This window comes from Chenopodium quinoa, unplaced genomic scaffold (genome assembly GCF_001683475.1).
Source record: "Chenopodium quinoa cultivar QQ74 unplaced genomic scaffold, ASM168347v1, whole genome shotgun sequence".
Classification (NCBI taxonomy): Eukaryota; Viridiplantae; Streptophyta; class Magnoliopsida; order Caryophyllales; family Amaranthaceae; genus Chenopodium; species Chenopodium quinoa.
Genome location: NW_018745413.1, coordinates 5,163,747 through 5,181,236, shown reverse-complemented (window position 1 = coordinate 5,181,236; position 17,490 = coordinate 5,163,747). Strand labels below are relative to the sequence as shown.

The 17,490-nt window shown below is 35.3% G+C and overlaps 1 protein-coding gene and 2 long non-coding RNA genes across 4 annotated transcripts; all 3 read left to right on the top strand.

Moving 5' to 3' along the window:
- The first annotated feature begins 8,778 nt into the window (after positions 1-8,778).
- Positions 8,779-15,039, top strand: LOC110713427. Its single transcript, XR_002509914.1, has 3 exons — positions 8,779-9,188; positions 9,340-9,408; positions 14,851-15,039. It is a non-coding gene; the product is annotated as an uncharacterized LOC110713427 (long non-coding RNA).
- Positions 11,589-14,359, top strand: LOC110713426. The gene is made up of 3 exons (XM_021891878.1): positions 11,589-13,665; positions 13,755-13,809; positions 13,887-14,359. Exon 1 carries the CDS (start codon positions 11,615-11,617, stop codon positions 13,157-13,159), a length of 1,545 nt encoding a protein of 514 aa, XP_021747570.1. The 5' UTR covers positions 11,589-11,614; the 3' UTR covers positions 13,160-13,665; positions 13,755-13,809; positions 13,887-14,359.
- A 26-nt stretch (positions 15,040-15,065) lies between the features above and the next one.
- Positions 15,066-15,731, top strand: LOC110713425. Of its 2 annotated transcripts, XR_002509913.1 has the most exons (4): positions 15,066-15,079; positions 15,163-15,222; positions 15,350-15,421; positions 15,669-15,731. It is a non-coding gene; the product is annotated as an uncharacterized LOC110713425 (long non-coding RNA). The 2 variants fall into 2 exon arrangements; XR_002509912.1 differs by lacking the exon at positions 15,669-15,731 and having other exon boundaries at positions 15,350-15,530.
- The last annotated feature ends 1,759 nt before the right edge of the window (positions 15,732-17,490 follow it).

The following is a 17,490-nucleotide window of genomic DNA, read 5'->3' as shown; positions in this document are numbered from 1 at the left end:
CGACCTCAGGAGAAAACACGCTGATCTCGTCGTCAAACGGCAGTGCAACAGAGCTAAACTCCAGTCCCGTAATGAGATTGAAGTCGGTCGGGGTGACCATTATCTCACCCCAAGGAAAGTGGAAAGTGCTGGTGGTGTCCCAAAAGAACTTCACCAGAGCACAAACCACGTGGTTACCCCTGCTAGAGGTAATCATGGCTCTGAGGTCTCAAAAAGCGCAACCATTTTACAAGACTCCTAGAGAAGTCTCACCTCTCCGTCACTGCTGATATACATTTTGTACTGGTCGCCCAAGGTATCGCAACCTGAACCATGGCAGCGCGTCCTACCAACCATGATCCCACGTCGCACCCTCTCAGAAATGTGGTGGATGGGAGAGAAGTATAGAGTCCGCTCATCCCACTATGGGAGAGGGCCGAGAGAAGTGGACGGGTCGGCGTCGTCCTCTACGGGCTCGTGCTCGCGTCGAACGTCTCAGGACCGTGAACCGAACCTCTCTGTTTAGCCATGCTACATTGTGCAGAATCATCATAAATTAAGGTTCTATAGTATATAAGGTTCTCCTAGCCACATGATACTATGTTTGAAAAAAATAGAGTACGTAGTACTAAAACAGAGCACAAATTCAAATTGAGCATATACGACATTTTTCAAGCATTCAAACAATTTCTTGTAATACTATGGTAATTATTGTGACAAATTGGACAAGAATTGCTAGCAAAAACATCAAGAACAAGCCACATTGTCTTCCCGACCTTAAGAGGTCCAACAATGGTGATTTTTTTGTTTCTTCACCAAATTGAGTCAAACAAGTCTCAAGTTACTCCCAAGGAAATATATAAACATAATCAAGCAATTTCATGGCATAAAATTTGATAAACAAAGAGAATTAAGCAATTCAAGTTTCGAATTTTCAAGAAATTTGTGAACAAACATATGCAAAATTCATTAAAACCGGAGTGAGTTTGAAGAAAACTTACATAGATCGGGAAAATGGATGGAATAAGCTTTGATTTGAAACAAATTTGAGCAAATTCGGTTGAGAAACGAGCAAGAACGAGTAAATTGAAGTTTCGGGCGATTTCTCGAGCAAGAATGAGTAGCAGCAGCGGAAATGAAGAAGAAAGGGGTATATATGGAAAACCCGACTCTAGCACCAAGCGACAGGCCTTAGCGCCACACGATAAGGCTTAGCGCCTGGCGCTAGTGCCGGCGTCTGGCGCTAGAGCCATATATACGGCGCTAGCAATATTTCAGCGGCGACAAAATGTTCAGCCACTTAGTGCGGTTGTTCCAACCTCTTACAATATTTTTTTGGGTTCCTTAGTACGCCAGTTAGCCCCTCTAAGAAATTTGACATAATTTAGTATTCGGCTCGATTACAATTACATAAATGATCGACCTGATGAATGATCGTCTCACTTAGCTTAAAGCGCCTAAGCATTGGCTCATCGCAAGGCACCGACATACTGGTTCATACAGCAAAAGGCACTGACATATTGGTTCAAAATTCAGCAAAAGGCACCGACATAATGGTTCACAAGCACAAAAGCGCCGACGTACAGGGATAGCGGAAGCAAAGTTTAAGTGAGCTTTTAAAAGATTGACAAGCGTGGGTCTTCAGTAATTTTCCTTGGAATATTATCGCAACAAATGAGGATAGCTTCAAGCGAGGATATCTTCGGCAGCGTTTCCTAGCTTTCAGAGAGTTGTCACAAACAACTGGAGGTGATTTCAAGCGAAATCGTCTTCGATCGTGTTCCCTAGCTTGCGGAAGATGGTCACAAAGTGCTAGAAGGTCGTTTCAAGCGAAGCAATCTTCGATGGGGTTCTCTAGCTTGAAGAAGTCTATCATGGCGGAATTAAAGGCAGTACAAGCGTAGCAGTCTTCAGGCGGCATTCTCTAGCTTGTAGGTGGTCGTAAAAAATACGGAAATACAACAATGCAGCAGCAAATCGGTTACCTTCAGAGACGTGTGCTCGACGGTGCAAGATACGCGTTTCTTAACTCTTTTATCTGTTAAAATAATGCTAGTTTTGCAGGTATCGACGTTAAAAGAGTGACTTAGGATCGCAAAACGTTCTGAATCATTCTCCGTCCTTATCAATACTTTGACTTTTGTTTTTGAAACTTGCGTATCTCCAAACTCTGTCAAAGTGGGGGCTTTTGTAGACACCCATTTGTGTCTCCCCAAAACCAAACCCGATGATGAGTACATTTCACGTTGAATCATAATCGAATGAAGTGAAAGTATGGAAAGTCTAGTGTTGCGGATAGTTTTAATTTCTTTTCTTTTCTCTCTGTTTTTGAAAACCTATTTTAAAAGAACAGCCAATCCTGTTTGGTTGGTCAACAATATGGGTCCAATAATTGTGTAGTTGGATGGGGCATGAAAAGAGCTTTCCAACGATACATTATAAGCCCAATTCCGATGAATAATGAGAAAATTATGGCCAAATTACTAAACTGGGCCCGGTTTGAGCCTTGTATGCGGCCCAATGATCTAGAGGAGGGCCTAATATGGATTTATCGTTCCTAATGCAATTAGGATTGGTTTTAGTTTTCTAGATTCTTCTAGAACCTTCTTTACATTCCTAATTCAATTAGCATTGATAAATTGACTTTTGTTGACTTTTTAGAGTTTTAATCTGAATAAAAAAGTGTTTTTAAGGAAAATACGTTTTTGCCCTTCTGTACGACTAAATTTTATCTGAATTTAGAAAACGCGTGAATAAAATTAATTAGCGCCTAACAACAGACATTAGCGCCTAGCGCTAACTTCTTTTTTCCTCGTCGAAACTCTAATTTGTTTTTCTATTCTTTTGGCTGACTTTCTCTATAAATAGCCTCCTAAAATCTCCGTTTTTCATCACCAGTTCTCATCAATTCTTATACTCTCTAATTCTCTTCTCTCTCAAAGCTAAAGCTTTCTTTCTCTAAATCAACCCTTTTGCAAACAAAATTCCGCATTCACAAGATCAAGAAACACCTAGCATTGTTCGAAGTCGTCTTTGCCTTAGACGTGAAAGGTTTTAATTTCTGAGGGTTAGGTCCCAAATCTCTATTTCAATTATTTAATTTAATTGTTTTTTTATTATTTTCCTTGAAGTTACTAACGCGTGTATTTTGTTATTAGAAACAGATACGAGGCATCCAAGTAAGTGCTTTAATGGTTTTTATTAATTATTTGATGTAGAAATCATGCTTAGTTTGTTATTATGATTCCTAGCGTCATGTTAGGGTGTTTTGATCTTCCTAGTATCATGTTTAGGGTAACAACTAAAAATTCCTAATATCAAGTATGATTAGAAGTATGATGACTTTTATATTATTTCCTAATATTCATGTTAGTATCATGTTAGGGTAAAAGCTTTGATTTTTATTGTTTAGTGACATTCTAGGGTTTGTTATTAATTTTGTTAGTATCATGCCTAGGATCTTGTTATTATTATGCTTTAACAAGATTATGATGATTATAATTGTTATAATGATTTTTATCATGTTGCTTGATATATATATATATATATATATATATATATATATATATATATATATATATATATATATTGTTATTGCTTGATCACGTCTTTTATGCATGTTTAAAGGAAATTTGTACTTGTAATCACGCTTATATAAGATAATTAATAATCTTGTTTAGGGTTAATTTGATTATAATTCAAGTGATCGCCAATAATAGCCTTATTTGTGCATTAATATTCAACCAACATAGATTAAACAGGTTTAGGGTTAAACCTATTGATTGCATGTTAGTCAGAAAGCGCACATGAATACGATCAGAATAAAGTAGAGGCCTATTATTAGGGCAGGTTCAATCTCTTTTGTTTTGGATTTGTACCTTCATCCCCGAACTACCAGTCATGGTTCAAGACCTATTAGAGTTAACGATCTCCTGGATCGTTAAGGGGTGTAATCTTCACCTCGTGAACGGTTTACAAGTTCCTAAAACTTGTTGGCGACTCTTTTGCTCTATCTTCCTTCCCTTTGGACGTCACCGTACTTTAGTGTATGATCACAATGGGGTTCAAGCTAGGGGTAATGCTTGAAATGTTTCCTACAATGCCAATTTGAGGCGTAGCCATGTCATTGATCGCCGATAAGGGTACTTGTCAAGCTACTAAAATAGCTCAGCAAGTGACCGACGTTATGCGTTGAAGCATAGACTACAAAGATAAATTGTAATCAGACTCCTTATTGCATATATCCGAGAACACAGATACAGGCACTAGAGGGGAAAGAGAACATAAGATAAGAATTAAATTTTTTATCTGTCAACCATTGAAAAGTATTGCAACCGTTAGTAACCATTAGTATATGTTTAGAGTGAAATTGATGTGGCTACAAACATAAAAGAGTTGATTCCGATATATTCATATCAGTTGTTGTTTGCCAAATACGTGGAGAAAATTATAGATAGAAACCACATGCACACTACATGTAGAAGCAGAAAGAATTTTTTTTGAGAAAGTAGTAAACTTAGAAAATGACAATTGACAGGCATGACCACGAAAAGGGTATATGTCGATAAAACAACATTGTCAAAAACAGACAAATTAAAAGTTCAAATCTTGAAACTAAAGCAGATAAGGTCCTATTTCACAAGAACCGCAGGATAACGTCGGTGATGATTGCGCGCCCCTTCAGGCTTGTTGATTTTCAGGCTTAGGAGAATTCAGAATGATGGGATCAGAGGGGCCGGCATCAGCAGACGACTCCAGTTGAGAAGATCCTCGTCGGAAAATTCTTGTTAATCGAAGTCGGAAGGAATCTTATGGGCTTTATTTTCAAAAGCCTTCTCAACCTTGGCCCAGTCATCCTTCTTCCAACCGACAACTTGGACCACACATCTCTAGGCAGCAGTCCATCCTCCATCAAAGCAGTCTTGAAACTTGGTGCAGAATTCTTTGGAGGTTAAATAACAACCAATTGCCCTTTGACGGATGCCCGGCTTGTTAGCTTCCATCTTTTGGATCTTAGCCTCCAAGTTGCTGATGGTGGTCTTGAATTAGAGATCTCATTTTGCACGACAGGAAGCCGGTCAACGGTGGTGCTCTTCTCAAAAAGATGAGTTTTTAGCTGTTTCACCTCTGCCTCAAGGATGGTAACCTTGCCAACCTTCTCGCGTAAAGTTTTTAACTTTTCATCATCCTTGGCCTTTATTAGCTTGATGTCGTTAAGAGCCTCCTCGGCATTCTTCAAAGCCGCTTCTAAGGACTGCTGGCTTGAGGAGCTTAAGTGGTGTTGCTCCTAATAGTACCTGTACATCTCAACCAGCTCCGTACCAGAAGCGACAGCCTGTTAACCAGAGAAAAACTAAAGAAAAAAGAGGTAAAACATACAACAATAACTAAAAAAAGAGATTAAAAGCCGAGAAGTTAAAGATAGAAAAATGGCACTTAAAGACATACTTTAATCAAATCATGCATGTGTTGGGCAGGAATAGGAGCGATTAGGCCTGACGGTCTGTCAACCGGGGTGGCCCCGTTTCGCAAAAGCCGATACCCCAAGTTCCCACCGCGAAGTGATCGCCAGTAAAGATTGTTTGTTCCGGTATACGTCCATCTCGGGCCTCCATCGGTCCTGAGAGCGGCCTTTAGGGGCAGCAACCTGTGGGGAATATTTCAAGCATTACCCCAAACTTGAACTCCACTGTGATCATATACTAAAGTACGGTGGTGTCGAAAGGGAAAGAAGCTAAAGTAAAAGAGTTGCCAACAAGTTTTAGGAACTTGTAAACCGTTCACAGGGTGAAAGTTACACCCCTTAACGATCCAGGAGATTGTCCACTCCAATAGGTCTGGAATCATGACTAGTAGTTCGGGGGTGAAGGTACAAACCCAACCTAAAACAGATTGAACATGCCCTAATAATAGGCCTCTACTTTATTCTGATCGTATTCATGTGCGCTTTCTGACTAACATGCAATCAATAGGTTTACCCTAAACCTGTTTATCTATGTTAGTTGAATATTATTGCACAAATAAAACTAAAATTGGCGATCACTTGAATTATAATCGTATTAACCCTAAACAAGATTATTAATTATCTTATATAAGTGTGATTACAAGTACAAATTCCCTTTAAACATGCATAAAAGGCTTGATCAAGCAATAACAATAATATAATCAAGCAACATAATAATAATCAAAATAATCATAACATTTATAATAATTAAAATAATCATATCAACGTTAAAGCATAATAATAGCAAGATCCTAGGCATGATATTAACAAGATTAATTACAAACCCTAGCAGGTCACTAAACATCAAAGATCAAAGCTTTAACCCTAACATGATACTAACATGATATTAAGAAAGAAAATCGGAAGCATCACAGAAATCATAATAAGCATATTTGATATTAGAAATTTTAGTTGTTACCCTAAACATGATACTAGGAAGCAATAAAACATCCTAACATCATACTAGGAATCAAAATTACAATCTAAACATAATTTCTATATCATAATATCAATCAAACAATTAAAGCACTTACTTGGATGCCTCATACCTCTTTCTAATAACAAAATACACGCGTTAGTAACTTCAAGGAAAATAATAATCAAACAATTAAATTTAATAATTGAAAGAGAGACGAAGACAACTTCGAACTTGGCTAGGTTTGTCTAGATCTTGTGAATGCGGAATTTTGTGTGCAAAAGGCTAGTTTAGAAAAGAGAGAGAGAGAGCAATCAAGAGATTCTTGAGGAGAATTAGTTAGAGTTGAATTAGAAAGAATTCATAAGAATTGATGAGAATTGATTCTTGTTGACGATTAAAAATGGAGGTTTTAGGAGGCTATTTATAAAGAAAATCAGCCGGATATGATAGAAAACGAATCAGAGTTTCGAAAAGAATAAAACACGACCACAACGCCAAACACGCACCTGTCGCCAGACGCCAGGTTTGTCGCCAGGCGACAGAGCTGTCGTATGGCGCTAGAAATAATTTTCCATGCGTTTTCTTTTGATAAATTTTAAACGTACGAGAGGGAAAAATTGTATTTTCCTTAAAAACACTTCTTTTATTCTGATTGAAACTCTAAAAAAGTCAACTAAAGTCAATTTATCAATGCTAATTAAATTAGGATTCAAAAGAACCTTCTAGAAGATTCTAGAAGAATATAATCAATCCTAATTACATTAGGAATGATAAACCATAATAGGCCCTCCTCTAGATCATTGGGCTGCACATAAATATCAAATCGGGTCCAGTTTAGTAATTTGGCCATAACTTCCTCATTATTCATCGGAATTGGGCTTATAATATATCGTTGGAAAGCTCTTTTCAAACCCAACCCAACTACACTATTATTGTACCCTTGACATGGACCAAACCGAACTGAATTAGCTGTTTTCTTAAAATAGGTTTTCAAAAACAGAGAGAAAGGAAAGAAATAAAACTAACTGCAACACTAGACTTTCCACACTTTCACTTTCATTCGATTATGATTCGACGTGAAAAGTACTCATCACTGGGTTTAGTTTTGGGGATACACAAATGGGTGTCTACACAACCCTCTTAAGAACTTTGTCCGGAATCTTCCCTTCCGGATGCTTAATCCATTGATTGGCTTGATAGGTAATGCACGGAATGCTGACATCAGAACCAACTGGTCCGGCATGTCGAGGTTTGACGGAGACTGGGGTCGTGACCTGGGCCTGGGGTGGAGAGTCTGTATTATCTTTTATCACCATGCCACCCGGGCCGACATTCTTTATCGGCATAACGTTGCTACCTTTTGTGACAGGATCAACATTTTAAAGGGGAGACGGAGGCCTTTGTTCCCGAAAGCCAGCCTTAGCTCACTTAGAGGGCTGCTCATCTTCCTTTTTGGAAGAAACAGCGGTCGTTCCTCCACCGCGCCTGTTGGCAAGAGATACCAGGAGCTGATTTCTCCTTGTTTACTTGTCGGCCATTTCTTCAGCCCCTATTTTCGGATTTCGAGCTAGGGTGCAAGAACAGAAGGATGCAAGGGTATCAAAGGCACGCCTAGGAGATGGAGGGCAGCGTGAAATCACCTTTTTGCCGTCAGAAGACAACCCTAGAGCTTTGTTGTCTAAGTTTTTGGGGCCTTGTACATAGCAGAAAGTGTCAGAGAACTGTTTGTTCTTTTAAAAAAAAGAGTAAATAATGATAACAACAATAATAAAACTGAGATGATAACCAATGAGCAGATTACAGCCAATATACATACATATAAGAACATTAAGCAGTAATACAAAAGATTTTTTGAACCATGACTAAGAAGAAATAAAAGCAAAACTCAAAATGTGAAGTAAGTACCATAATCGTCAGTCCAGCATAGACCGATATAAGATAATGGCGCATTGCCTAGAATATTATTCACATTCGGAAGCCACACCTTAGGAATAGTCTAGCTCTTTCCACCCCCAATGTTAATCTTTTCAGCATTAAAATAATCAAAAGCCCTATACTCTTGAATACCATGTTCTCTCTCGATAATATGGCCAAAACGAGGGTGAGACCGAAAGAATGCCCTCCTAATAGGAAAGTCATTAGGGACGCTCATAAAAAAGAACTTGTCTTGCTAGCCTTTGCAGCTAAACAACTTTGGGTTACTGTGAACTTATGGGAGGTCGTCACTACTACAATTTAATACTTGTGCCACGATTTATGCCACGAGATTTTTAAAATTGTGGCAATTTTACATCTTGCCACAGGATAATAGCTTTCACAATAATTCCTTTTGTTTTATAGATATATTTTGCCACGACAAAAAAATATTTGTGGCAAACATTCTATTTAGCCACGAAACATTTTGTAGCAAGTATATTTTAGTCGGGATTCCTCTCATCATGGAGTACATTTGTACATACTAGTATGTGAAATTTTTTAAATTTAAAAACAATGACCTAAATTTTTTTAACAAAATTAAAACAACCGCCTTAAATAAAAAAATAGCCGCCTAAAATAAAAAGTTCCCACTAAATTATACCTACACTCTTACGTTCCCTCTAGTCTGACAAAAAAAAAATAAAAGAAAAACCTACAACATAAGCAGAAGTTCCTTCAACCTTCAAAATTTCTTTTTCTACCTTAAGTTTTATTTTTTTTCTTCACCTATTGAAGATATTGTTGGCCACCGCTCAATTTAATCTTTCAATTGTTCAATCATTGATGCTGGGATTCCTTAATTGCGGTTAGGTATTCTAATATTGATTTTCTAGTTAACATATATATATATATATATATATATATATATATATATATATATATATATATATATATATATATATATATATATATATATATATATATTTTATTGTAATCATAATTTTCCCAATTTTGCTTGTAGATTTCAATTGCTGCAATTCGGGTATTATTATTTATTCAGTGGAAAGGACTTTCAGGAATCAGAGACAAGGTATGTGTGTTTCTTGCAATTTTTTTCAATTTTGTTATTAGGGTTGTTGTAACGAATTGGAATTATTGGATGTTGCAAAAGAAAAATTAATTTTTGCTAAATTAGTTCGATTGTTAAGGTTATTGAGATTCATTATAAAGTATAGTGAGGCTTCCGATATTTGGTTAGATTATTATAGTTTTGCTGTGACTTTTCATTGGCATTCTAATAGTAGCGTTTTTTTAGCACTAGTATTATGCACTATAATAAGATAAAATAGCGTTGGTGCAGATGTGTAGTATGAAATTATAATTTTGATTTGCATATTAAAGCTAGTAATCCAATTGTTCCATGGGTGGGTACTTTTGGCGGCTAAACATATACGAAGTAATATAGTATTATATGTCTAACTGGACTAAATCTTATATCATATTTCTGGTGCTCAAATTAGATTACTCTAGTTTTGGCTAGATAGGATCCTGTATTCTTAGTTTTATTATAAAGAAACTTTTATTTTTATGTTAATACAAGTTTCAAGAAAAAAAAAACTATTAAATCATGAAACTAGTGTTTTTTTTTTTTCTTAAAAAAGAGTAGTTTTCAACGCATCAACAAGTGCAAAAATAGAACAAAATATATCATGTATACATAACTTTTTAGTAACAGATGTTAGGTGTAAATATATTTAGAGTATTTGTTTTTAAACTCAATAACTTAAAACATGAGATGCTCAAGGTAAAGTTAACTTGTGTTAGATCAATATAATACTCTAGCGGGGCGTTTGGAATGTGGGAATGAGAGTTTGGGGATTAAAATATGGGAATGGGATTGGGAATTGATTGTTGAGAATATAGAAAAATATGACAATACTTTGTTTGGGTAGTGGATGAGAATAGATGGGGAATAAATAACAAAAATACAAAATTACCCTTATTAATCTTTCTCCTCCTTTTTTTCATGAATGAAAAAAATGTCATTTTCTACTTATTCTCATTCCCACCCATTTATTACCTACCCTCCCTAGGTAATAAAATGGTGGGAATTCAACTCATTTATTCCCAATCCCATTCCCTTATTTAATTCCAATCCCATCTAACAAACAAGAGATTTTGTTTTATTTGGGATGAAAATTCTCATTCCCGCCCTGAATTCCCATTTACCAAACACCCCCTAGGTGACAATTTTAAGCCAATCATTCTTGTTCATCAGTTCTTAGAAAGACTTTTGGTAAGACTTTTAAAGTGCTTCTTTGAAACATTGGCTCTTGTTTCTCTATATACATTGTTCCCTCAATCCCTACTAAGCTAACAAACTTTAACTCATAGATTACATGGTTTTATGCATATTAATTAACTTTATTTTTTTTATTTTACATTTGTGATAGTAGTTATTAGAGTATTTTGATCTTTCGAGGCATCATAAATATTAATTTGTGTGTTTTTAAGATAAATCATGATGTTTTATTTTACCATTATTAATAAGAAGCTATAAGTAGTGCTTAGTTCTTAGGTGGGGCTTATGTATTCATATAAATTTTCCTGCAGAATTACGTTCAAATGCTCACATGTATTGAAAGTTTTTTTTTTTTTCTAATTATGTATCTTGTAGCTACTTTTTCACTAAAGATATGGATACTTCAAATCTTTTAATAAGGAAAAGGTTGGAATGGATGGGTTGTGATGATAAAACTCATACATTGTACATAAATGGGGTGACAGAGTTTTTAGACTTTGCTTTTACCGATCAATCTAGTAGTATTGATGATGAGGAAGAGGAAACTAAAGTCCCTTGCCCTTGTAATCGATGTAACAATAGTCGGCACAATACAAGGGAAGAGATTTATGATGATTTGCTATTAAATGGAATGGTGAAAGGTTATGTTCGTTGGATCTATCATGGTGAATTTAAACCTCAAGAAAAACGACGTAGAATTGAAATAGGTGATGATAAGGGTCAAGATGAAATCTTTGATATGATATATGAGGCTCATGGGCCAATGAGCTCAAATGACATTCTAGATGAACTTAATAACCAACCAAAAGAGGGAGAGCCAGATGATAATGAGCATGTTAAGGGTACAAAGGGAGTTGAATCTTTTGAAAATTTGATGAGAGATGCTTAACAACGTTTATACCCTGGTTGTGATAACTTTTCAAAGTTGTCATTTATATTAAAGTTGTTCCAGATTAAGTGTATGGAAGGTATAAGTAACAAAGCTTTTACAAGTATGCTTAAAATGTTTAAAAGTGTGTTACCTAGTGATTCAAATGTGCCATCAACATACTATGAAGCACGTAAAATGATTACTGATTTTGGTTTTGATTATGAGAAGATTGAAGCATGTGAAAATGATTGTATATTATTTTGGAAAGAGAATGCTAACCTTAAAAAGTGTATTGTATGTGATACTAAACGTGACGCAACTTCCCCTAAGGTGCTACGATATTTCCCATTAACACTAAGGATACAAAGGTTGTTTATGTCTTCTAAAACTGCTAATGAAATGAGATGGCATAAAGATAAGCGGGAAGATGACGGAGTTCTTAGGCATTCAGCAGATAGTAAAGCATGGAAACATTTTGATGTGACATATAAGTCATTTTCTGCAGATTCTCAGAACGTCAGTTTAGGTTTGGCATCTGATGGATTTAATCCATTTGGTGGTTTAAGAAGTGATTATAGCATAAGGCCAGTAGTGATTGTTGTGTATAATCTCCCGCCATGGATGTGTATGAAACAACCTTATACTATGCTATCTTTGTTAATTCCAGGCAAAAGTGCACCAGGAAATAATATTGATGTATACTTACAACCTTTAGTTGAAGAGCTAAAGCAATTGTGGGAATTCGGGGCTAAGACTTATGATGCATCAAAAAATGAATATTTTCCTATGCATGCAGCTCTCTTATGGACCATCAACGATTTTCCAGCTTATGCTAAATTATCTGGGTGGTCTACTAAGGGCTATAAGGCTTGTCCCCGTTGTTTGAATGAAACCTCTTCAACTAGATTACCTAATTGTGGTAAGTGTTGTTATATGGATCATCGTTGCTTTTTACCTGCTGATCACAAATGGAGACACAATAAGTCTTTTAATGGTAAAGTTGAAACAAGGGGTCCACCAAAGAAATTATCAGGTAGTGAAATATTAGAGCAAGTTAAGGATCTTGAAGGTATGAAGTTTGGGAAAACCAGTAAGTTACCAAAGAGAAATGACAATTGGAAAAAGCAGAGTATATTTTTTAAATTGCCTTATTGGAATAACCTCTTGCTTCGTCATAATCTTGATGTTATGCATATCGAAAAAAATGTTTGTGATAATATTCTTGGCACTTTACTCGACATTGAAGGTAAAAGCAAAGACAATATTAAAGCTAGACATGATTTAAAACATGTAAAGATTATGAAGCATCTTGCTCCGAAATTGATTGACGGAAAATGGCATATGCCACCAGTACCTTATACATTATCCAAAGCTCAAAAATTAACAGTGTACAAATTTTTGGAGGATATTAAAGTTCCGGATGGGTATTCATCTAACTTTTCTAAGTGCATCAATCTTGAGATGCGTAAAATATGGGGACTTAAAACGCATGATTGTCATGTGCTTTTAGAGGAATTGTTGCCGTTGGCAATTCGTGGAGTATCATCTTCTAAAGTGTACGAGGTGATTACTAAATTGAGTGCATTTTTTAAGAATTTGTGTTCCAAGACTTTAAAATTAGAGGACTTGAATGATCTTGAGGATCATATTGCAATCACCTTGTGTTAAATGGAAAAGATTTTTCTTCCCTCTTTTTTTGATGTAATGGTGCACTTATGTGTTCACTTAGCTGAGGAAGCTAAGATAGCAGGGCCAGTTCATTATCGATGGATGTATCCTATTGAAAGGTATTTATTTATTTTGAATGAATTGTGAAATTTCTTTGTTAACATGAACATATATTCATAATTTATAGTGTTGTCTTACAGGTTATTACGAAAATTCAAATCATATGTTCGCAATAAAAATAGACCGGAGGGATCCATTGCAGAAGGATATATAATAGAGGAGTGTATGTTCTTCTGTTCAAGATATTTAAATGATATGGAGACTAAATATAACATGTTAGAGAGGAATGCAGAAGAAGAAACTGATGCTTATAAGGGATTATCAATATTTGCATCATTTGGCGCTCCCTTGGGAAAGGCTAAATCTAAATCTCTAACTACCGAAGACTTGATACAAGCTCGAGAATATGTGCTTAAAAATTGCGACGAAACTGAGTCATACTTAAAGTATGAACTTTCTTATTTTCCTTAATTTATTTTATGTTATTCAAAGTATTTAGACACTTGTATAACAATAGTTTTCCTTTTTTTAACAGTGAATATGCAGAAGCGGGATCTGATAAAAATTTGGTAGAATGGTTTCAAGATCGGGTATGATAATACTTAAATATATATATATATATTTTAATTCTAATTAACACTTAACTAACCCTCTCATATCGAACCAGGTTACAACATTGCCAGAAAGTGAGGATCAAGTTGTCAAAGATTTAAAAACTTTGGCTTTAGGGTCGTTTAGAGGTTTCCAGTGTTTTGGTGGATATTTGGCTAATGGATTCAGCTTTCATACTAAGGACATTGAAAAGAAGAGAAAAAATCAGAATTCTGGTGTTATGGTTAAAGGAATTGCAGAGTCAAAAAATATTGACTACTTTGGGGTGCTTAATGACATAATTATGCTGCAGTATTTAGAGGGAAAGCGTGTGATCTTGTTTCGTTGTGATTGGTGGGATGTTCATAAGATTAGTAAAGGGGTTAAGATTGACAAATGCGGTGTAGTTAGTGTTAACACTAAATGTAAGCTAATTATTGATGAGCCATTTATGCTTATGTCTCAAGCCCAACAAGTATTTTTTGTTAGAGTCGGATTTGATACAAGCTAGTTGGTTGTGATTAAGACCCATCCGCGAAATCAATACAACGTCCCAGAAAATGAAAATGTCGATTTAGATGAGAATGCTTTACAACAAAGTGACTCAGGAGCTGTTCCTAATGTTTTCTTATCGGCTCATGACTTAAAGGACACTCCTTATCAATTTTATGACCAAAGAGATGATATTGATGACATAATCATTGATGCAACTGATCAAAATCAACCCAAAGTTGTCAATGATAATGAAATCGAAGATAATGAATTTGATTTTGATACAGACAATGACACTGATGGTGAAGAAGAATGTGATAATGATGGAGATGAGGACGATGATGATTATATTACATGATTTTTGTTTCTTTAAATTAATTTTTTAAATTAATTTTCTTTCACTAATGTTATAGTTTGACATTTTTATACAATTTTTGTTGGATATATTACGCTTTATAAATCATGATCTAGAAAAGTTGCATGATATAGTAATTTATGATGTAAACTAATGATTATATGGTATATAGTTATTAACACTTTTAGTCCAGGTTTAATGATGGAGAAAGTTGGAATTAATACTTCTGACAAGAATAGTGGCCAACAAAATGAGTATGAACAACAAAGGTTAAAGAGGATTCAGGATAATAAGTATAGAATGCAATCCTTGGGTATCAAGCGCATTTCAGCATCCTTGACAAGTTTAGTGGAAAGCAAAAAAGAAAATAAGAAGATGAAGAAGAGCCAAAATGTGACTAAGATAGATAGTTGTGGAACAAGGTATGTGATATGAATATTTGAATTATCTAAATGTTTATAACTCAGAGTAACATAAAAATCAATATATGTCTTCCTTAATACAGCCATTAGTAATAATCACGTACAATCAAATGCACATCAAAAAAATATTGGTCAAGATGAAGGTAAAAGCCATTGGTTCCTTTTAATGAACTATGAAATTAAAATAGAATTGTCCTTTCAATATAAGGGATTTGTGGCGTCATTGTATACTTTTAAAAAAAATTACTTTTTTATAATTGTACATTGCAGACATACAAGATATCGAAGGAATTGTAGAGGATTTGAATGAAAATGCTGATAATGAGGTTGAAATGAATAAAGGTAGTTTATATATAATAATTTTTTGTTGTTTACACGTTGCATTATATTTGGCTATTAGAATTACATTGTGCTAAAATTGGGATTTTATACAACGTTAAATCAAATATGAATGAGCATTTATTTGATGGTGATGTTCAAATGAATCAAGGTAAGTGAAATTGTCATTCTTAAAGACTTCAGCAATAACTATATTGTAATACATTTTCATCTTGTTTTATGAATGTTTTTGTAATTGCACATATGAAAGAGGATATGGAGATACACAATGATGAGGATTTTCAAGTAACAGGTGATGTATCTACTCATGTGGTTGATGAAAATAGTTATGAGTTGAAAACTAATCCTATTTATACAGGAGGAAAGCAGTTGAAAACCTTACGTTTTCCTTAGCTCCCACTACACCACAACTTCATGAAATAAGGAAGTGCAGTTCGTGGATGCTTGGGCAGCAAGCTGAAGCACACAATAAGGAAGTGGTTCCTTTATTTTCTCAACCTCCTTTAACAAGTAAAAGCCGTTTAAAAAATAGTTTTACCAAGTCAGATTTTCCAAAATGTTAGGATAAAATCAGAACAGAAAATCTTTTAATAAAAAAGATATTTTTACTTAAAAGATAATTTTCCGAAATAAAATATAAAATTAAATCTCGTGAAAGGAAGGAAAATAAAATCTTTATAAGCTGAAATTAAATCCACTTAAATCCTATCAATTAATAATGTACTTAACATATATACAAGAAGCCTAAAATAAATAATAAAGATACAATAGACTCCTTGGAACACAGTGAAGCCTCGACTCTGAAGCTTCAGTTCCTCGCTCAAGGAACTTGGCTTCTGATTGTCTTCTATGCTCATCCACATCTCATCCTTAGACCTTATTCCATGCTCCGTTCTGACTCTAGAACTTCGTTGCATATAAGAACCTGTCAAGTACATCAAAGCTAAATAGACAAAAGTTAAGCCCTTATGGGTTTGCTTAGGTTCCTTGAGTCATCATCAAAACTTAAGATCAACAATATTCCCCCTTTTTTATGAATGACAAACCTAAGCAAACTCACAAAATAAAAATTTTGAAAGACAATCCAAAAACGAAAAAACTTAAAACAAAAATGAACTAGCTAAATTTAAACAAGGAACTGAATGAAAGTTATAGTTATACCTTCTATTATAGGATGGAGAGCTTGTCAACAATTGAGTTTGCCTTCTTTTCCCCCTTTTGGCGTTCATCAAAATTAATGCACACAAATATACATAACTAAACACAGCACCATTTTATTGGTTTGTGTCCAAAACATAGAATAAAGCACATATAGGCAGAAATAGTATGCAAATAGTCATAAGGCAAGCAAGCAACATCCATATGAACAAACTGATGTTCCTCCAGAACATCAAAAACAAAAGAAAATACCCTGTTTAATTGTTTACAGACCAAAAGAAGCAAAATAAACCAAGTTTAATACAGACCAAGATCAAAAGATAGTTTGATATATGAGATAGGCAGAAAATAGGATTAGGCTTTAGGGGCTGGGGTCTTGTGCTCTTCTTCTATTTCCTCAGCAACTTCTTCTTCAACAACAATCTCTTCCAGCTTCTTCAACAACTCAGCCTGGCCTTGAGAGAGAATTGAAGTGCTTTCCTTCATTGCTGAGGTGAGTTCCTTAGAAGCATGCACCAGGTCTCCTACTAGCTTCTCAAGAGCTCCAATCCTCGGGAGCAGAGTTGTTGAGCATTAGACAACAGCTTGACAGCATCTTTGAGTGCTTTCAGTTCCAAGGTAGAACTCACAGAACCAAAGGCAGCAAATCTTGTACCTGCACTTACTAGAGCAGAACGAGTGATAGATTCCTGCATAAATATGCCCTGTTCCCCCTGAACAAAGGCTTTCTCTTCACTGAGATCTACAAAAGCAGCTGGAGCCTCAGCTTTCGCTTTTGGCTTAACAGCCAACCTAATGCTCTTCCTTTTCCTAGCACCAGAAGCATTACTTTTCCTGCCCTTCTTTTCAGAACATTCTTATTTTTCCTTATTTTCTTCCTCTCCCTCACTTTCCTCTTCTTCTAGCCATTTGTC